The 23072-nt window shown below is 41.4% G+C and overlaps 2 protein-coding genes across 2 annotated transcripts in view; one reads left to right on the plus strand and one right to left on the minus strand.

Annotated features, from left to right (window-relative positions):
- Positions 1-23072, minus strand: part of dpp10 (dipeptidyl peptidase like 10) — a 798815-nt gene that overhangs the window by 651773 nt on the left and 123970 nt on the right. The window lies entirely within an intron of this gene.
- Positions 3015-8372, plus strand: LOC134295325 (uncharacterized). The gene is made up of 2 exons (XM_062967428.1): positions 3015-4862; positions 8091-8372. The coding sequence occupies exons 1-2, from the start codon at positions 3315-3317 to the stop codon at positions 8130-8132; spliced, it is 1590 nt and encodes a 529-aa protein (XP_062823498.1). The 5' UTR covers positions 3015-3314; the 3' UTR covers positions 8133-8372.

Below are 23072 nucleotides of genomic sequence, written 5' to 3' on the forward strand. Positions count from 1 at the left end.
AAATGAGATTCTTCAGTCATAGAAGGCATTGTCAAAATCAGTTCGTAAAGAGCATGCTAATTGTTGCTAGCATTTAATTTTCCATTTAATTTATCTAAATACCACTAACAAGGCAAATAAAAATAATGAGAAAAGCCATGGGAGGAAAAAGAAGAGATAATGGCTGTGGTGCATATTACTTGCAAATCCAATAGGCAAATAGCACATTTCCATTTACCATGACTAATGCATAAGTTTTTTAGGATAGAAATATTGATAATTAGGCATCCACATTCAAATGCAATTTGTTCACTTCTAAGGAATGGTTGTTTACTGAGTGTAAAACAGGAATGAAGAATGTAAAATCAAATATCCATATTGAGTATAAATGCTAGTGCTGTTTTTCCTGGCTCTGTTTACTTACGACAAAATTAAGAACAGACTGATGATCGGATAACAATAAGTACAATATTGTGCAGATGTTTTTGTGCATTTATCAGTCCATACAAGTCAGTGTTGACTTGTGTTCTGCATTCTACCAGCTCTAGAGTTTAGCGTTGCTTTAAATCACCATATTACAACACCTTGTATTATATTCCAGCCTAAAACTGCCAGTTCTTTATACGAAGGAAGAATTATTAAATGAATAAGGAATGAACATTAGAATCTTTTTGAAATAAAAAGGATGATTTTATACTGGATAATAACGTTTTTGTAATATCTTCTTTCCAGGTAGTGGAATGGCATGCATTCATATAACAGTAATATTTATCCTCAAATGTGCTTGTAGTGAATTCCATCATAACCTTCAAAATGTAGTGGTTTACACCAGTGATTCCTAAAATATCCTTTGTGTTGGCCTGGGACTGGCAATTTTCCAACAATGTGCAATGGATCAATAACATCTCAATTCCATATTATTATTGTATTAAAATATTTTCTTAGAAATTCACCCTAGATGAATGTCTTGTAGACCAGCACTGCTTGATAGACTTCATACTGAATAGTGCTGGTCTAAACACTATCTCGCAGTAAACAAATTCATGGAACACAGTCCTTATAGGGCCGGGCTAGCACAGTGGTTTAAACTGCCTGCTATAGAAGATCCTGCCAACCAGAAAGTTGGCAGTTCAATCTCAAGTCAGGGTGAGCTCCTGCTCACCTAGCAATTCAAAAACCACCATGTAAGTAGATAAATAGGTACCACTTTGTCAGCGAGGTAAAAGGCGCCCTGAAAAACATGCCGGCAAAAATCCAACCAGAAAAGGATTCCATGGATGTTAGGCTCCTCGGCATGGAAAATGAAACAACAGCACTTGCCCATGGTCAGGTCAAGCACAACCAGATGCTGGAGATGAAAAAAGGAAAGACTTGCCTCTGTTTATGTACTGTCTGTCTCTGTCAATTGTATATAATGGCATTGATTTTTTTTGGCATATATGTACCTCTAATCAGCTCTGAGTCCCCTCAGGGAGATCAAGCGGAATATAAATGAAGTATATTAGTGTTTTTGTTGTTATTGTTATTATTATGCATCATTTTAGTACATAAATATCACATGTTATGATCCTTCCTGTATAAAAATATTCCAAATCCCAAATATGTCATACATATTTAGTAATATAGAACAACTCATGGACGCAGGAGTTAACTAACAATCAAGTCATTGATTAAAGTAAGGATAAAGGTTTCCCCTGACGTTAAGTCCAGTCGTCTCCGACTCTGGGGGTTGGTGCTCATCTCCATTTCTAAGCCGAAGAGTCGGCGTTGTCCATAGACTCCTCCAAGGTCATGTGGCTGACATGACTGCATGGAAAGCTTTTACCTTCCCGCCGGAGCGGTACCTATTGATCTACTCACATTTGCATGTTTTCAAACTGCTAGGTTGGCAGGAGCAAGTCACTGATTACTGCCCCCAAAATATGTTAGGAAAAATAAAGGATTGTACAATGGAAGACAATACGGAGACCAATAGAAGAATGACGAGTTGTTGTTTCAGTTACAGTAAGTTTGTAAAACTATAATTTAAAGGTGAACATCTATTTTGTTTCTTGCATACTTGGAAAAAAAAACCCCTCTAGATTTTTCCATTCTGCTTACAAAGGTATTTCCAAATTTTGGCAAGTTGAAAAACATTACTGACATCCTCACACTTCTGCACCAATCAGTATTGAATATAGTTTTTTCTAACATGAAGAATATTTGCTTTACCTGTGTTCAAAGGGGGTGTTAGCAATGAAAATCTGCCAGATTAACAAAGGTTGGCACCTTAATCAGCACCTTAAACCTGGTTCAACACACAGGGATTGGATTCAAAGGCCATCTTCTTAAGCTTAATGATAAAAAATAGGTGGACAAAATCTGACTTTCTCCCCATTGATTTTTTAAAAAATATCTTGAGTTTTTTCATTCAATAAAGAATGAAACGTGTGAAGTTTGATAAATTTTCATCAAAGAATCAAACCAAATGAAAGTATTATACTCACCTGTATTATAAGTATTGTCAAAAGTGTCAGAGAGAAGCAGGCGTTGAAAGAAGTCTCTAAAGAAATTAGTAAAAGCTTAATGCTCTGTTTGTTCATCATCTGGAACCAATAATTCAAACTTGACTTTTTTATATTCTTCATCTACTTATCTTGCTTTCCTTTATTCTTGAAGATAACATCATGTCTTAATTCACATATATACACACGTTTTCATTTTCACACATGTATCCAAATGTTTTGCTCTTATCCAAGCATGCAGTGCAATATGCAATATGCTAATTCAATGTGACTGATGACTTAGTTGACAAAGTTTAAGAGTTAGTAATACAGTAGAGTCTCACTTATCCAACATTCTGGATTATCCAACACATTTTTGTAGTGAATGTTTTCAATACATTGTGATATTTTGGTGCTAAATTCGTAAATACACTAATTACTACATAGCATTACTGCGTATTGAACTACTTTTTCTGTCAAATTCGTTGTATAACATGATGTTTTGGTGTTTAGTTTGTAAAATCATAACCTAATTTGATGTTTAATAGGCTTTTCCTTAATCCCTCCTTATTATCCAACATATTCGCTTATCCAACATTCTGCCGGCCCGTTTATGTTGGATAAGTGAGACTCTACTGTCAGAACCCTGCTACTAGAGCCTGGATGTGGCTCTGAGTTTCAGGGTCACTGACATTGATAAGACACCTGCGTCCCAGGGCTCGGAGGAGAAACGGCTGATGGACTTGGCGGGGAATTTGCGCGGGGTTTTACTGAGCGGGAAGAGACTGTTCAAATGAGGGGGAGGGTATATAAAGGAGGGTTGGCCGGAGCCTCCCATTCTTGGCTTTTCTGATGTTCATGTTTCCTACAGTAAAAGTTCCTGGTGATACCACAAAGAGTCTCGTGTGTTCATTCAGGAGCGGCTGTGGTGAGCTGACACTAAGCCAAGAATACGGACACCATCCCGCTGTAGCGGTGAGGTGTAACATGCAAGTGGAGGATGAAGAGCTCTTGGGCGCCGGAGGAGGAAGGTCGGAAAGGGCCACTCCCGAGACGGACGCTGAGTTCCACCAGCTGGCGGCCCTGGCGTCATCCACCGCTTATGCCCAGCCAAATGGGGTAACCCAGAGGCGCGGAGTGGTGCGGGGAGATAGCACCGGAGGAGAGGAAGGTTCACCTTCCCCAGGCCCGCAAAAGATGGTGTTTCTGGAGGAGAGGATGTCGGCGATGGAGACCACCCTGGCAGTGATGTCGAGGGCGATGGAGCGCCTGGCGGTTTTGGCGGAGCCGGAGCGAGGAAGGGAACTCCGGGCTAGCTCAATGTGGGACGTGAGCATGGGAAGCAGCCAGGGCTTTGCAGACCTCCCAGCACCGAAGGGAAGGGAAATGCGAAAGGAGCCCGGTGCCCGGCCCAAGATCCGAACGAGCCTGACGCGGGTGGAGGAGAGTGACGACGAAGGGGAAAAGCCTCCGAGAATCTCGGCTACGCTCCCAACTGAGACCCTGGTGCCCCTGGCGAATGCCGGGCGTGGCACAGGACAAAGGGAAGCAGCAGCGGGGCCCACTGGCCCGCAAGGGGGCTTGCGACGGGCGGAGGATTGGGGATTGCCACCACAGGGACCCCTACCGAGACGAGAGGAACTAAGGATCGAGTTTGGGGGAGAGTCCTCTGAACTGGATTTTTTCCTGACCACGGTGAGGGGCTATATGGAGGACAATGCCCACACTTTTAGAACGGAATCCAGCCGGGTACGGGCCATTGGCGCAGTGTTGAAGAGGGGAGCGGCCAGCTGGTACGTTCAACTACACGCGCGGCGCGACCCATGTCTGGGGTCACTCCGACGCTTTATGGGGGCCCTGGAGACCCGTTTCCGAGATCCACTGGAGCAGATCCGGGCGAGGGAGGAGTTGAAGACCGTCTCCCAGGGGCAGAGGTCGGTGTCTGAGTATGCGGAGGAGTTCCAATGCCTCGCTGAAAAGGTGCCGGAATGGTCTGCAGTGACAAAGATAGAACTCTTCAAAGAGGGGCTCAGGCGGGAGATCCTCTCCTGGGCGGTGCATCGTGATGAGCCTGACACACTGCGCGGATGGATTCAGCTGGCGGGGCGCATCGAGACATCGCTGGCCCAGGCGAGGAGGCACCGAGGAGGGCTACAGCAGCGGCCGCAGATGAAAGAGGGGAGCCGGAAGGAGGGATCAACCCCAGCCGGGAGGAGAACGGAGCCGACAGGGAACGTGAGCACCAGCAGGAGGGGCTGCTTCGTGTGCGGCCGTTTGGGCCACAGGGCTGCCGAGTGCTGGCAGAGAAAAGGGGAAGGCGGAGGCCCGCCCAAACCAAGAGCCGTGGCAGGGAAACGCGCCGAGGAAGAACCACCGATGAGGCACCACTCGGGGGGGTTGGTAAGTCAGGACAAAGCCATGATAGTGGTCCCCATTCAGCTGGAAAGTGGCAGCAAACAAGCAACCTGCAAAGCATTTGTGGATTGTGGATGTTCCAGGAACATCATCTCCCCTGAATTAGCCGAGGGATTGGGATGCGAAAGAACGAACCTAGAATCCCCAATAGCTTTTTCGCAGTTGGACGGATCCACAGCATCGGGATCATTAGCTAAGTACAGTGCCGAAGATGTAAAGTGTAAGATAGGGAGTTGGGAAGGAAAGGTGTCATTTGTGATATCACAAATAGCCAGCTATAATGTTATACTAGGCATGCCATGGCTGGGGCAGGCCAACCCGCAAATCAACTGGGAGGATAAGAGCATGATCTTCAGGATGAAGTTGGAAGGAGGGAGCCAGGAAGTGGAAAGGGAGCCGGGGAAAAGGGGGGAGGAAGACTCTATCAGGATAGCAGAACTGGCAGATAAATTACCCCCAGAGTATCGGGATTTTGTGGACGTATTTGATGAGAAGGAAGCAGACAGTTTCCCACCGAAGCGGAGAGTTGAAGTGAAGATAGAGCTAGTCCCAGGAGCAGAGCTTCCTAAGGCAAAAATATACCCAATGTCGGCTAGGGAAAAGGAGGAACTGAGAAAATACATTGATAAAAACCTAGCGAGGGGTTTCATAGAGCCTTCAAATTCCCCTCTAGGGGCGCCTGTGTTGTTCAGGCGCAAAAAGGACCAAACGCTGAGGCTCTGCATTGACTACAGGGGCCTGAATGCAATCAGTTCTGGAAATAAATACCCCCTACCTTTAGTGAAGGACTTGATCGCCCAGTTATCGGAGGGACAGATATTCACTAAATTGGACTTAATTGAAGCGTACCATAAATTGCAGATTAAACCAGAGGACAGGTGGAAGACGGCCTTCTCCTGTGCATTCGGATTATTCAATTATCGTGTGCTCCCTTTCGGTTTGTGCGGCGGAGGCGCCGCGTTCATGCAATTAATCAACGAAGTGTTGCATCCATTGTTGTACAAGGGAGTCTTTGTTTTTTTAGATGACATATTGTTAGTATCTCGGACTAAGGAGCAACACATAGAACTAGTCAGGGAAGTCCTGCAAAAGTTGAGAGAAGCAAAACTGTATGCGAAGCTTGCCAAGTGCGAGTTCAATAAAGACCAGATAGACTTTCTGGGGTATAGGATTTCCTCCCAGGGAGTGGCGATGGACCCTGCGAAGGTAGAAGACGTGAGGGGGTGGGAAGCCCCCAAAACACGGAAGCAGCTGCAATCCTTCCTAGGGTTCGCAAACTTCTATAGAACATTTATCAAGGACTTTGCGCGCCTCACTTTGCCATTAACGGATTTGTTAAAGACTAAAGGCAGGGGAGAAACAGCCAAAGTGAAGGCCCCAGGGGCCAAACTGACCTGGACAATAGAATGCCAGGAAGCTTTCGAAGCCCTTAAAAAGCGTTTCACTGAGGAGCCTGTCCTACAGCACCCGGATATGTCTAAAGCCTTTGTATTACATTGCGATGCGTCAGACCGGGCATATGGGGCAGTTCTGCTACAGAAAGACGAGGGGGGGAACCTGAAGCCATGTGGCTATCTGTCAAAAAAGTTTAGCGATACAGAAAAAAACTGGCCGATTTGGGAGAGAGAAGCCTTAGCGATTCTAAAAGCACTAGAGTGCTGGAGACACTTCCTGGAAGGAAGTGGAACACCGTTTGAGGTGTGGACTGACCATAGAAATTTACAGTATCTAAGATCCCCTCGTAAACTATCAGCGAAGCAAATTAGATGGGCCCAATATTTCAGCCGTTTTGATTTCAGACTCAGATTCTTCCAGGGGAAACATAATATACTCGCTGACGCTCTCTCTCGGATGCCTCAGCACGGGGGAGGAATTCAGGAATCTGAAGGGAGTATTTTTCTTGATAAGCAATGGGGCCTGGCAGTACTAACTCGAGCACAAGCGGCCAAAGAAAACAAACGTACTGCCATTTCCACGGGGGGAGGAGAAATATGGGAGGAAGAGTTGAAGCGAGCGTATGGAATGGACAAATGGTTACAAACAAACAAAGAAAAGGGAGAATTGTGTGGGGATTTGGTGTTTGTAAATAAGAAATTGTATATTCCTGAATGTTTAAGACGAGAAATGTTAAGGAAGTACCATGATAACAAGGGTGCGGGTCATCTAGGCCCCACCAGGACTATTAAACTGTTGGCCAAACAATGCTGGTGGCCCGGAATGAGGAAAGACGCCAGGGGATACGTCACGCAGTGTGAATTATGTGCAGAGGGAAAAACACCACCGGGGAAGCCCCAGGGGCTATTGCAGAAGGTGGTGGAGCCCAGGAGGCCATGGGAATGCGTAGCCATGGATTTTGTAGGCGAACTACCCCCCAGCAGAGGCCACAGATACATTTGGACAATATTGGACCTATTCTCAAAACAGGCACACTTTGTGGCTCTGCCAAAACTTCCTTCAGCTGAAAAACTTGCCGATTTGTATGTGAAGCATGTATATCGCCTACATGGGTGTCCCGACAAGATAATTAGTGACCGGGGAGTCCAATTTACTGCAAAATTTTGGGGAAAATTCTTACAGCTGTTAGGAGCAGAAAGGAACCTGAGCTCGGCCTTTCATCCCGCGACCAACGGGGGGGTCGAACGTACCCAACAGACACTGTGCCAATTCTTAAGGATGTACACCAATTATAGACAGGATGATTGGGCGGACCTTCTTCCGTTTGCTGAGATGGCTTTTAACGGGGCCGTACATTCGGCCACAGGTCGTGCCCCATTCGAAATAGTATACGGACAGGAGGTGGCACCTTTCCCCAGGCTACCCGAGTGGAAGGAAGGGGAGGGCCAGACCGACGAGGAATGGCCGGCCAAAATCAAGCAAGGGTGGCAAACCGTGGTAGAGGCATTGCGGGAAACACAAAAGAAGTACAAGCTCTTTGCGGATCGTAGGCGCCGAGAGGGGGACAAATTGGGCGAAGGAGATCTGGTTTGGCTGAGCACAAAAAACCTGAAATTGGGGTTCCCATCCAAGAAATTGGCTCCACGCTATATAGGGCCATTCAGGGTAGCAAAAAGAATAAACGAAGTGACCTATGAGCTGAGGCTACCAAAGGACCTAGGAAAGGTACACCCGGTATTCCATTGCAGCCTGTTAAAAAAGTATAAAGGAACTCTGGACAGCGGAGAACAATAGTTGTGTTTAATCTTTTCCTTCCAGGACGAAGGGGAGGAGGACGCCATGTCAGAACCCTGCTACTAGAGCCTGGATGTGGCTCTGAGTTTCAGGGTCACTGACATTGATAAGACACCTGCGTCCCAGGACTCGGAGGAGAAACGGCTGATGGACTTGGCGGGGAATTTGCGCGGGGTTTTACTGAGCGGGAAGAGACTGTTCAAATGAGGGGGAGGGTATATAAAGGAGGGTTGGCCGGAGCCTCCCATTCTTGGCTTTTCTGATGTTCATGTTTCCTACAGTAAAAGTTCCTGGTGATACCACAAAGAGTCTCGTGTGTTCATTCAGGAGCGGCTGTGGTGAGCTGACACTCTACTGTACAAGTTTTGTTTCACCACAGATATTTACAGGAAAATGAATGTATACAAACCCTAAATCTTGGATTAGCACAAGATTATGAAAAGAAAGGGACATAGAGCAAGAAAAGAAAGAGATGTGCTTGCCCAACCATCCAGGGAAGGAGAACAATATGAAACACTGAGGCAGGATTTCAGTAAAATTGCCTAGGTTTTATCCAATTTCTAGACATACCCCTATCCAAGCAACTCCACTGGTTACCGATACGTTTCCGGTCCCAATTCAAGGTGCAGATTATTACCTAAAAAGCCCTAAACAGTTCAGGACCTGCTTATTTTTGTGATCACCTCCTCCCCTACCAACCCACGCAGGCCCTAGGATCTGCAAGGGAGGCCCTTCTCTCGCTTCCACCTTCGTCTCAAGTGCGGCTGGTGGGGACGGGGGAGAGGGCCTTCTCGGTGGTAGCCCCTCAGCTCTAGAACTCTCTTCCCAAGGAGATCAGACTGGCACCTACCCTGTCCATCTTTCGCAAAGACATAAAGACGTGGATGTTCCAGTGCGCTTTTGAGTAAGCAGTCCGACCAGATATTCAGCCCGCTTACAACTCATGATCAGTTATTGCACTTTATCACTGTTCCATACCCTTTGTGGTTTTAGTGTTTATTGAAATTGCTCCTCCGGCCGTATTTTTGATCGCCCTTATACCTCCTAGGAGCCCTATTCAGAGTCCTAAACAATTTTACCCTCTGAATGTTTAGTTATTATTATTTCCCTGGTTTTAAATTCTGTTGATGTGTTTTTATTCTTTGATGTAGTTATAATGTTTTAATTGATTGTTCTGTGGTTTAACTTATGTTGTTGGGCTTGTCCCCATGTGAGCCCTTTGGGGAAATGGAGGCGGGATACAAAAATGAAATTATTATTATTATTATTATTATTATTATTATTATTATTATTATTATTATTATACCACTCACTGAGGTTTAGACCATTTTCTGGTCTGGATTCTAAGCATTTGTTTAATAAAAAAATACATCCCTAGCCCTTTAGGAGTAGAATTATGGGGTAAAAAATGTGATCATTATTATTACAGCATGTAAAAATCAATTTGTGTGTGTGAACAGGAAAATTGCAAAGCACCAAGCTGATTGGCTGGGACACACCCAGGGAGATGGCTGAGCCTGGGAGTTTTGGATACAGTTTAGTTTCTGGTGGAGATTTAGTTTTGAAAAGGAGCTTAGCAAGAGAGGTTTCTCTCCTAGGCTGCTAGAGGAAGACATTTATGTTGTTCTGCATTTTAAAGAGTAAAAGTTCCTGATATTTACTGTTCATCTGTGTGGCATATCTTTTCTCTGGCAAAACAATGTGTAGACTGATCAAGTGTGAATTTCATTTCGTCTGAATTTCATTTCATCACAATTATTCCATCCAATTGTTTTGTGAGAAACAAGCCAGTTTCTGCCTTTTGAGTGTTTTCCTAATGAATATTATTCCTCAGGGACTGATATTTGCAAGCTATTCTTTCTCATCTCCAATTACCAGTTCCCTGGGTCAATATTAAAACTCTGCAGGAAAGTGTAGCCTTTGACAAAAAGTCTGTCTATTGCAGAATTATTTGGAGTAGGCCACAAAACTACAAAAAAATGACAATTTAATTATGCCCCCTGGTGTTACAGCGAATTAAATTGCTGTGCTGTTGAACTTACTGACCGAAAGATTGGCGGTTCAAATCCGGGGAGCGAGGTAAGCGCCTGCTGTTAGCCTCAGCTTCTGCCAACCTAGCAGTTCGAAAACATGCAAATGTGAGTAGATCAATAGATACTCCTCCGGCGGGAAGATAACGGCACTCCATGCAGTCATGCTGGCCACATGACCTTGGAGGTGTCTATTGACAACACCAGCTTTTTGGCTTAGCAATGGAGATGAACATCAAGCCCCAGAGTTGGGCATGACTAGACATAATGTCAGGGGAAACCTTTACCTAATTATGGATGGTGTGCTTGCAAATAAGAAAATCCATGAAAATTAAACCTGCAAAAGTTGAGGTCCGGCTGTACTTTTGACTCTGTTGTAGGAGAGCAAAGCACTTAGCTAGTCAAATCCTATAGCCAGCAACCTCCTCTAAACTTCATTATCTATCAGCATTTATATATCTCCCAGCAGGTGGCCCTGCACTTGGCAACCAATGTGTTACAGACATGAAATGACACTGATACAAAATATCATCTTTGAGGTAAGGATGATTGACATAATTATTGTGTATGGCTAAAGGCCATACAGAAAATTTTATGGCCAAGGGTGCATCTACATGGTTTATCTAATGCACTTTGACACCCATTTAACTGCCATGGCTCTAATGCTAAGGAATCCTGGGAGTTGTAGCTTTATAAAGACTTTAGCTTTCTCTGCCAAAGAGTGCTGGTGCCTCACGAAACTCCCAGAGTTCCAGAGCATTGTGCCAGGGCAGTTAAATGGGTACACTAATTCTATTGTATAGATGCATCCCAAGAAGGAATTTGTACTTTCAAGTAAAACACACTAAAAATTATTCCATTCTAGTGCTCATATAAAAATGTATATCAATGCTAGGTCTCCTAAAGGTAGGGCATAAGAGTTCCAAACCCCCCCAAAAATCTAATTTATATATTGTTACAATTGGGCATTAGTTGCATTTTGATTATAAAAAGTTGAAACACCATACATCACTTTTTCCTCTTATGATTTCCCAGCATTTGGTATAAATTTTTATATGAGAGCTGTCAGTTCTTTGAGCATTCTTAATTATTCTCGAAACATTCCAGAGATCCTAGAGAAGTTTCTTCATGGAAATAAAGTACAGACTGCATTGTAGTAAGTGGTCTGTACTTTGCTCTCCTCCACACGGAGAATAAATATAGTGTCCCTACTTCGCAGATTTTCACTTATTGCGGGTGGTCATGGAACGTAACCTCCTCAATAAGTGAGGGAACACTAGTATTGAGCAATTTGCAGGTTGAGCTCCAGAGTGGAAATAAAGATAAGAAGCTCACAGAGTGAATGGTGGATAACTTTGTGCTGAGATCCATGAAGAAAGTTCTCTAGGATCTCTGGAGTGTTTTGAGAATAATTAAGAATGCTCAAAGAACTGACAGTTTAGGGACAATTATAGGTACAGGTAAAAACTTCAAAGAGGAAAACTTTGGCCATAATCAGGATGAAACAAATCAAAGGAAAGGGAACTTAATTTAGGATCTTCACAAATTTGTAGCTTTCTGGCTGCACTGAAGCCAGCTAGCTAAGCATTACAAACCCAAGCTTTCAAACAGCAATGTTTTAGGAATAAAGGGATACTATGAGGTTACCTAAGTGATTTATTAATCTGCTGTTCTGCTCTAGGATGGGGACCATTCAGGACTGAAGCATTGTTTTTGGCCACAGATTTAGACTTGATTAAAATTGTAGCTCCTGGTGGCGCAGCAGATTAAACCGCTGAGGTGCTGAACTTGCTGACCCGAAAGGTTGGCAGTTCGAATCTGGGGAGCTGGGTGAGCTCCCACTGTTAGCCCCAGCTTCTGCCAACCTAGCAGTTCAAAAACATGCAAATGCAAAAACTCACATTTGCATGTTTTTGAACTGCTATGTTGGCAGTAGATTAATATGTACCACTCTGGCAGGAAAGTAACGTCGCTCCATACAGTTATGCCAGCCACATAACCTTGGAGGTGTTTATGGACAATGCCGGCTCTTTGGCTTAGAAATAGAGATGGACACCAACTCCTAGAGTCAGACACGACTAGACTTAATGCCAGGGGAAAACCTTTACCTAACCTAAAATGGTAAGTCAGGAAGCCCTTAATATTTACCTGGAGTTCCTCCTAATTCACCCCCTCCCGTAATCTAGGTTAAATGCACATAACTTTGTACATAGTAAAGGTACCAGTAGTATATTGACATCAGATTCCCTTTTCTCTTAGTTACCACAGACCTATTGCTTATTCAGCCTGTACAATGCAACACGTGATCTACATTTTAAAAGGTGCTGAGATAATGGTGACAAGAATGACAAAATAAGAGGTGTACAAAAACTATAACGGCTGGGATTCTTGTAATGATGCCTACATACTCTGCACTTTTTTATTCTTGTCATATGGAGATCACAGATTTTAATTTTGAGACATAGGATATGCACAACCCTGATTGCAGTTTACAGTTGTGAATTATGATCATGTATATTCTCTTATGGGAGTGAGAATGCAGAAAGAAGGGGGATACAATAAATAGCTATACTTCCATATTTGCATGCCATCCAGATAGTCCCAGTTGTGTAGTTGATCAGCATGCTTCTTTCTTTTATAGGCTGCATACTTGGCAAGACAAAAGTTCAGGCAACCTGTTTTCTCTCACTGTGACTAGGCTGCTGCGGAAGCCTACACTCCCTGCCGCTGAATATATTCCGCTCTGGATAATACTTAGGTCTCCCTGCTGTGCATTCCATAAACCCATCCAGGATCAAGGTTTGACTTTAAATTAATGATAAATATGGCTTGGAAAACCTGAGCTTTGCATATTCCCCCAAGAACAATCTTGCAATATGCAATTTTATGTAGCTGTGAGCTAATTCTGAGATCCAAGAGCAAAATTCAGCATTTGGGATCATTCTCTAGATTTGTAAGTCTCCCAGGGTCCAGTAACTTTGCAGGATGAAAAATAATAATACAATTTTTATACCAGTCCCTTTGATGTCAGGCTTTTCCACCATTATGGTTGACTTGCATGAAATTTCTAGGCAATTTGTTTTCTAGCAAAGATCATTAAGGATGACAAATATCCAGGTCTTTCATGGCATACTAAATATTGAAACAAAAGTCTGCATTGCAGGACTGGGAGGCTGATTCAGGCTTCATAGATGTAGTAGGAATAATAAATACAGAAATATGAACAAGACATTCCTAGAGATGAATCCAATAGCATAATGCTAAATTTCAAAGTGTGGTTGCTCATCATAACAGTCCCTGTAGCTATGGTCCAAAGACACAGCAGTTTCCCTCTTCATCAGGGATATGTTATCTGTAAAACTCATAGCTTTTAATTCTCCATAGCTCATGACTAGAATGTGATTATTTAAATTACTGATTCTTGGAGGAGCAAATGATTAGTCAAGGGGAGGGAGAACTTCTGGCTATGTTCTGGAAGCTAGTTGGTGAATCATGACAATGTCTTGCTTTGGAATCTTTGAGCAATTCTTACATTGTCGCTTGTGCATGGGAGTGGGGAGGGAACAAAAGTCAGCTTCTTTGTGAGACCCTTGTTGTTTGCACATAGGAATCATGAACACAAACCAGTCATGAATATGTAACTCTAGATTATGCATTTGAAACTGCCTTAGCAAAATCTGTCTCTAATTATTATTGGTTATTTTATTCAAATATTTCTATTTTGTCCTTTATCATGAGATCCCAGAGTGGTATGTGTATATATATTTGTAGAAGTACCAGACATATGCAACATAACAGGTTAAAAAGTATTTGGTAGAGAAATGTATTGACCATAAAGGCTTTCGTTCATGCTTTTACTTAGAAGTGTAACAAAGCCAGCATGGTACCAATGGAATCGACAAGGTGAGGGTATTTCACAGGGTGCCTAAATACTTTAAAGGCACCAGATCCCATCTGATCTTGGAAGCTACACAGGATAAGCCTGGTTGGTATTTGAACGGAAAATCACCAATGAATACCAAATACTATGGATTATATTTCTGAGGAAGGAACAGGAAACCTCACCTCTTAGGATTCCTTGCCTAATAAAATACTATGAAATTTATAGGGTTCCCACAAATTTGACAGGCAACTTGACCTAACTTGACAGGCATATACATATAAAGACATAGAGCAGAGAAGGGTTCCTTGCATGTCCTTCCACAGTGTGCTGCACCCAATGTGGATTTCTCTCACTGACTTTAGTCCCTGAGGAGGCAAATATAGGGAGAGGCACTTCATCAAGCAAAAATGAACTTTTCAATTATGGTTTAGTTATCAATTGGATGGTTTGGATGTGTGGTGTCTGCTCATTGGTGGATTGTATTGCTCAGTGGCAGGGGAAATTATTGGCCTGAAAGACTCTACTTCTAGATTTTCCAGTCTCTACTAGGCTCCATCTGAACTACCAACATGTGCTGGCAGAAATGTCTGAGCAGGATGCACAATAAGTCCAGATAGTTGCTTTGACAACATAATTGCTTCCATTTTATTTCTGCAAAAGTTGTTATAGATACAACATCTTAAAAGCAACTCCTTGCTTTCCTTGTTATTAAAACTAACTGAGCTTTTCACTATTTTATTTATCTAAAAATCTCTGAATTCCATAGGCTGCAGTGTTGTACAAAATGTGCTTTCTTCCCACTGACCTCATCATTGCTTCAATATTAACCTCAGAGCACAAGGAAGCAACAAAAAGCACAACGCAAGCCAGAATGTGAACTTTGTGGTATTGTTCTTGTCCCTTTTCAAGAACTCGGTGAATCCATCCCTATAAAAGTCACAGAGATGTTACAATTATAATAGTAGAATATGTTCATTATACCTTTTATTATAGGGAATATAATTTCAGGAAACTAATTGCCTCCAGATTCTGGTAACTCCGTTTCTATAGACTGCTGGTTACAGATAGCATCACTGCATGCTGGAATTAATTGTGCAAAGACTAGAGTGGCACTCCAACCAAAGAACTACAGGTGGTCCAAACCAAAATTAGTGCAAATAAAGCAGCAGGTAGCACTGGAGGAGTAAGCATTTAAATCCATTAAAAGAGACTGCCACAAAAAAAATTTCCCCCGCTCTTTTACTATATTTAATCTAGACTAATACCCTAGAAATCCTATGTGGTAGTTTATTTGACCCCTATCATCAGTGCTGCCAAATTTTGACTGGTAGTCATTTGTGTCTGGCCACTGAAGTTTAACAAGACTTTCTGCATTGACAGGATGATATCTTCTTCTCCTCACTAGAATCAAATTCTGTATAATGAAGGCACTCATTAAAAATAATGATAGGCTGTAGTAATGAGCCCTTATCTATTGCATCTATCTGGGAAATATCATCTTTTCAATTGAAAAATAATTAGATTTCAATTGAGGTCCTCAAAGCTGGGATACAAAAGGTAACCACAGAATCCTACTTAATTATAATAACTGGATACTTTGAACTTTTAAATGTGCATAGATGATAAGTTACAAATAAGCACTTTCAATTTTGAAATGAAGCGAGCTGGTAGATATCTAGACAAAAGCTTTGTGCCAATAGTACATAATATATCGGTGTCCGTTATTTTGAAATGCATTATCTATAACCTATCCAAATGCTTGCTTTAGCTCAACCAGTTCATTTATGTAGGATAATCTATGAATAATAAGCACTTCTTGAGCTAATACAATTTGAGTTGTTGGGGAATCTGAACAAATTAAAATCTTATCACTTTGGAAAGAGATTGCTACTGGCAAAAATTGCAGAGCATATTGGTTTTATTGTTTCTCATTCTTACGTTCTTCAGAACATACCTCTTTAGTATTCCACCCTGGAGCCAAACAAATAAAACTTAACCATGTTCAAGCAAGAACAATAAACCTGCAATGATGTGATCACCTGATCTACAGAATGATGGTCCCAGTTTCTCTCCACTCGCTTTCCCCTTAATCCTCAGCTTACTCCAATATCTGAAAACTAAATTCAAAGGGCAATAATAGTTTGCACTCAATTTACTCAATGTGGGGGTCAGAGAGGGGATAGAGTGGAGTCTTGATTCCTCCCTGTAGGCTCACAAAAATAAATTGCTGTAACCTCTTCTAGCTTGTGTGTTCTTCCCCATTCCTAACTTTTCAAAATATTATGATGTTGTATGGCCATACATATTTCAGTTTTCATCTGACAAATGTCAGAAGGTATGTTGCTCTGGGGATGGTGCCAGCAAAATGTCCAGGGAGTCTTTGAAACCATTCAAACCTTGAACTATCACCCTCATTTTCTCTGCAGCCAGGACTTCTACAAAAGGAGTAGTGGTGATGGAAACAGTATACTTTGCTTTTCCCTGGATGTCCAGAAACACACAACCAAGGAATAATTCCCATTCTGAGATTTCCTGCAACCAATGAGAAGCAATATTAGAGCAATCTCAAGTAAGATCTTGCAATTCTGGGCTTCTTGTACTAGCTGTAGCCTAAGGCCCTTCTCTATAAAACTGAGAGAGTGTTTGTGCACTTTGTGTTTGTAACAAAGACAGAGAAATTTCCTTTGGGCTACTCTACCATATGAGGTACAGGTCACATTGTTCTTTGTGCATAGGCAGGATTGGGAGACATCTGATGGGAAAGGCATAGAAAAACAGAAGGTGTCTCCCCTCCTCCCTATACACAAATACCCATTAGACCTCTCAGTTTGCAGGTGTCTGAGTAAGTGTTTAGTTCACAGACGCATATGGAACCGCAATGTTTTGTAGTGGATACAAATCAGACAATTTGAAATATATAATAAATAATAATAACTTTATTCTTATATCCTGCCCCATCTTCCCGAAGGGACTCGGGGCAGCTTACATGGGGACCAAGCGCAGTAAAACAAAATTAAAATATATCACCATAAAACGCAATTGCATTAACAATGAGTTGAAGACATATAAACATATAAAAGATCATAAAAAGTAAACTCAGCAGCAATCCATATCTCGTAGCCAAGCACAGTGGGTGTATTCAGAGCAGAAGGGGTGGGGCAGGGCTTGTGCAACATACTACAGGGATGGGGCTGATAATAAAATGAAATATGTGGAGAAAAAAGAAATTTCAAGTTAAAAGAGATCAATCTATCCTCCACATTTACATTCTAGGTTGTCAAAACTAAGGCTGAAATTATTTCAGTTGCATTAGCAATTAATGATAAAGAAAAGCTGCCAGAAAATGGTTCACTTAATTCCGGTATAATGCTTGATTTTATTTACACCAAAAGGTGTTGGAGATTTTCTTAACTCTACCCATTTATTTATTTTTCAAATATTTCTTTTAAATATAAAATCTACAATAAAGAGTAAAACTATCAAGATGTTAGCTGATTTTAAGTGGTACCATCAGATAATGTCTGATTTTCATATTGATTTCTTCTTGAACACAGAATAGGCCATGCTAGCATTCACCATTTATTTATTAATTTCTTAAATGAAGTAAATTACGGTATATGCTAAAATTCCAAAACGAGAAAACATAAAGCTTACTACAGGTTGAACATTCGTTATCTGGAATTCTGAATTCCAAAGTACAGTGTTCCCTCACTTATTGCGGGGGTTACATTCCAGGACCACCCGCAATAAGTGAAAACCCATGAAGTAGGGGAGCTATGTTTATTTTAATAGTTACACATTATATTAGTAGTTAGGTGGCTTTTCTCCCCTTTGCAAGCCTTCTTCCTGCGCTTCTTCTTGGTGGCCTCCTCTCCGGCACCTGCCAGTTTCCCTTTTGCACATGCCCCTTTCTCTCGTCGGCATCCAGAGTGGCCCAGCTGGATGCCAATGAGAAGGAGGACGCATGTGCAAAAGGGAAACTGGCACCTTTTGCGTATGTGCCACCACGCAGAAAAAAAAAAACAACGCAAAGCAGTAAGGGAGTGAAAAGCAAACAGCAAAGTAGGGAGGCAACACTGTACTCCAAAAACCAAAAATGTCCACATGTATGGCTCAGGTAATTTCCTTGGTTTTCTGACTGTTCAACCTTTGTTTTATATATATCAACAAACTTTGTTTTATGTATACAATTATTTAAAATATTGTGTATAAAATTATCTTCAGGCTATATGTATAAGTTGTATAAGAAACATCAAGTGAATTTAATGTTTAGATTTGAACCTCATCTCCAAAGTATCTCATTATGTATGTACATGCAACAGTAGGTATTTCGAAAACAAAACAAATATCTGATCCAAAACATTTCTGATATCAAACATTTTTGATAACAGATACTCTAATTGTACAGTCAATGGAAGCAGCTAACAACAGTCACTTATGAATAAATGTGGAGTAAAATGTAAATTATTCCATGAGATATGACTCTTCAGAGTCATGCCCTACCTTTTTTAATGAACCAGATCAGACCTTGATCAAAAGGAATATTTTCAGTGCAGCTTTGTTTAAACGACTGATTAAAAGCAAATGTTTGTATTACATTCTGTATAGTCTAATCTCCAGAATGACCAGCTCCTTAAAACCACCTTTTAAGTAATACAAATCTCCACTCTTACAACACACCCATGTTGGTGAAGAGAACTGGGAACAACAGAGACATATCCAATTATTTTTCTATAGCTGGTTGTGCTGCACTGTAGAATTAATGCAGTTTGACACCTCATTAACTGCCATGGCTCAATGCTAAGGAATCATGGTAGTTGTAGCTTAACAATACCTTTAGCCTTGTTTGCAAGAGAGTGCTGGTGTCTCACCAAAATACAAATCCCAGGATTCAATAGCACTGAGCCATGGCAGTTAAAGTGGTGTCAAACTGAATTACTACATGGTATAACTAATTATGGGTACATCTATAATATGTGCCACACATATGTTTCCCAGTGTAGGATTCCAATCTTTATATTTATCATTTGGAATCATATTGGTGACTTATGCATGAATAGATTCAATTCAAGACTGTAAAAGTGGAGCTATACATGTGATTCCATTGAAAATAGTTGTGCATTAATCTGCCACTATTGCATATATTTGCCTATTATGCTTTGCATCATCATTGCACAATGTGCATTTAGTCATATAACATTACAGTTCTGTAATAAAGCAGAGGTGCACAACTGAGTGCAACTCCATGAAGATAACATTATCTTACATCTCTTCTATATGGCACATTAGAGTGTGTCAAAGCCTGCAGAAGAGAAGGCTGAGAGGAGACATGATAGCCATGTATAAATATGTGAGGAGAAGCCAGCCATAGGGAGGAGGGAGCAAGCTTGTTTACTGCTGCCCTGGAGACTAGGACGCGGAACAACGGCTTCAAACTACAGGAAAAGAGATTCCACCTGAACATCAGGAAGACCTTCCTCACTGTGAGGGCTGTTCGGCAGTGGAACTCTCTCCCCTGGACTGTGGTGGAGGCTCCTTCTTTGGAGGCTTTTAAGCAGAGGCTGGATGGCCATCTGTTGGGGGTGCTTTGAGTGCAATTTTCCTGCTTCTTGACAGGGGGTTGGACTGGATGGCCCACGAGGTCTCTCCCAACTCTATGATTCTATGAGAAGAGATAATTGGAACTTTATCCTACACTATCCCCCCCCCCCCCCCCCCCGGTTTCTAAATAGTTAGAATCTATTTGATGGTACGATTTATGATGGAGCAATTCCCATGACATAGGGAAACTTCTTGTCAGCTCTGTCATGCTTTCTTAGGAAAATGTCTGAAACAGTCCAAAAAAAAGGAGAGGGGATAAGACAGTCAGAGATCATCTTCTGTACTCAGGAACCAGGATATAACTGGAGAAAACACCCCAAAACTTATGGAATAAGAGTGGTCAAATTTGCCCGGGTTGAATCGCTTCAGTGAAGTTGAGTAGGGGTGTTCCTGTGAACAGTAGAATCATAGAATCATAGAATAGTAGAGTTGTAGGAGACCTCATTAGCATTAGCATTTATCTCCCAAAAACCTGCTTCATGAGCCTGGCATGGTATTTTTTTAAACTAATATTTTTTAAACATTCAAAATACTGACATTTCAAAATATCTTTGTTTTTCCTGTCTGTACTGCTAGCTTTTTAATGTTCGGACTTCTGCAATTGAGAGTACTGAGACTGGAGAAAAGCTGGAATCGATAAATCTGAGAATGGTTTGTTTTGGGAGAAAAGGTAAGAAAGAACAACATGTGATAGGATAAGGTCATTGGTCAATACCTAGGCATCTCTTGGTATGACCAATGCATCTATATTCTCTGCAGATGTGACACAATTTATTATATCTTCGTATTGTGCTTCATCCACACACCTCCACATTGGTTGATTGCTGCTCAGAGACAATAGGAAAGGAATGGTAGGATGAAAATATTCTTTCACCAGGAATATGATCCTACATATTAATGAGGGAGAGAAAAAAACTCAGTACTAGGATACCAGTTTATACATCCTGTCCATGTAAAATCCATTGTGCACTTTTGGTCTCAGTTTGCTGGCAAAGAAATTACAGTGCCGCTCAGAGGTCAGAGATTTCCAAAATTAGAAGCTCTAGTCAGTTTAGCTTGTATAAGAGATGAGATCTTGTAAGGCCAGCTTTGATCCAGTTGTTGAGTTTTGCTAGCCTCATTTTAATTATATAGGGATCTCAAGGGCACTTGGAAGCAATTTTCATTGATGTCAGCAAGACATACTTCCAAGCAAATACTAAAGATTCAGAAATCACTGGGAGAAAATTGCAGAAGCAGCTGTATTTTGGTGATAATAGGAGGGGGCTAATACAGAATTAACGATGAATCTTTTCAAGACTTTTTTAGCTAGTAGATTTTACCCCAGCTTGAAGCATACTATCTGATTAATTTTTTCCAGTGCAGGCACTATTTTTTTTTGTTAAGCAAATGCATTTTTAAAAAGATATTCAAACTGATTTGGGAGGAGGGCAAAGATTTTTTTTTCCAGGAGAATCATTCCCAGTTGTGGTGAACTTCTATTTACAAATGGGAATGGGCAAAAATTTAGTTTTGATTTTTATAAGAATTTATTCCATTCTCCAAATCACATCTTTCTTCATATTTTGGATAGAAAAAAATTAGGGCCCTTAAAACAAACAAAGAGAAAGAAGCTGAAATTAATAGATTTACCTGTCAAAATCCAGAACTCTGAACATTTAACTGAAAAGTCAACTGCCATGGCTCAATAAAATGGAATAATAGGCACTGGAGTTTTATAAGGATTTTTTTTTACCTTCTCTGCTAAAAAGTGTAAGTGCATCACCAAATGACAAATCCCAGGATTTCACAACATGGAGCCATGGCATTTAAAGTGTTGTCAAACTGAATTAATTCTATGATACATATGCTCCCAAAGTTACTGTGAATTAAGGTTACCATCCCTTTTAGCAGCCTCAAATCAGCTCCGAACTGCATTATATGGTCAGTGTAGAAGGGCCCTTAGAGACTGTCTGCTCCCTTATGAGCCTGTCAGAAATTTGAGATCTTCAGGGAAGATCCTGTTTCATATCTGAACACATTGTGAAGTGCACATTGCAGGATTTTCCTTGTAGCAGCACCTAGACTGGAACTGTCTACCAAGGAATTTAGAGTGGACCCATCTTGTGGTGGGCAGCTGAACAATGCTGTTTGACTTGACATCCAATGTTTGAAATTGCTGTTTATACCATTTAGAAATTTTAATCTAGAACTGTTGTAGACCCCTTTTAGGAATTTTTGAAGAATATTTTAATATGTTTTAATATGTCCGTATCTAATGTATATCAGTATATATATATATTTCATTCTATAGACTGGGAGGCAATACAAAAACAGTTGAAATAACTAACTAACTGATTAAATAAATAAATGTTTCCTCAGCTTTAACATCTGTACAAGAAGAAGTACATCAAGGTCTTCTCCATCATGGGAATTACGAGGGTTGAATGAAAAGTAATGTCTTCACCTTTGTAACTCCTCAACAGACAGCAGTACTGATATGCGGTAGGTACTGACATGTTCAGTAGACTCTCCTCTACAGTTCCATTTGGCGGGAAGCCTTAGCATTGAACGCAGACGGTCGGTCAATACAACTTAAGCAACGTGCAGTCACTGAATTCTTGACAGCAGAAGGAGTCACCCCAAAGGAGATTCATCAGAGAATGCAAGCTGTTTATGGTGACTGTGTTGATGTGACTACTGTGCGTCGTTGGGCGAGTAAGTTTAAAGATGCTGAGGTGGGAATATCTGACTTGTGTGACAAACAAAGAGTTGGACGTTCTGTGACAGCAACCACCGAGTTTGACAAGCAAAAGGTTGACAGGTTGATTCAGGAGGTTTGTCGTATCACTCAGAGAGAAATTTCAAGCATAATTGGCACTTCACAAGAACCTGTGAAAATCTGTGCATGATGGGTACTCAGGATGCTGACGGCTGAAATGAAAGCGTCAGAGACTGGATCTCACCACCGTATGGCATACTCCATACAGTCCATATTTAGCACCATCTGACTTCCATCTGTTCCCGATAATGAAAGAAGATCTGCAGGGACATTCTTATGCTTCTAATGAAGACATTAAGAGAACTGTGAGACGTTGGTTGCGGAAACAGAGTGTAAATTTCTTCCGAAAACTTGTTCATCATTGGCAGAAATTTATCCAAATGTTTGGTGATTATGTGGGAAAATGAATAGTGGTAGTTAAAGAGCACATTCTAAGGATTATTTCTGCATTTGATTTATTAAAATATTCCCATCCAAACCCAAGTAACGAAGGTGGAGGCTTTACTTTTCATTCAACTCTCATACAATACCTGTTAAACTTAGTCAATGCAAATGCTTGTTTTTGAAACATCCACAAAGATATTCATATGTGAGATTAAACAATGGTATTCTGCACCATGGCCTTATCTATTTGTTCTCCAGCTTTCGCATGGATCACAATATCTTCTCTAATCGCCTCCATTCATATCTACTTCGAGCACGAGTTGACTAGTGTATTATTGTACGACCAT

The sequence above is a fragment of the Anolis carolinensis genome, chromosome 1 (genome assembly GCF_035594765.1).
Source record: "Anolis carolinensis isolate JA03-04 chromosome 1, rAnoCar3.1.pri, whole genome shotgun sequence".
NCBI lineage: Eukaryota > Metazoa > Chordata > Lepidosauria > Squamata > Dactyloidae > Anolis > Anolis carolinensis.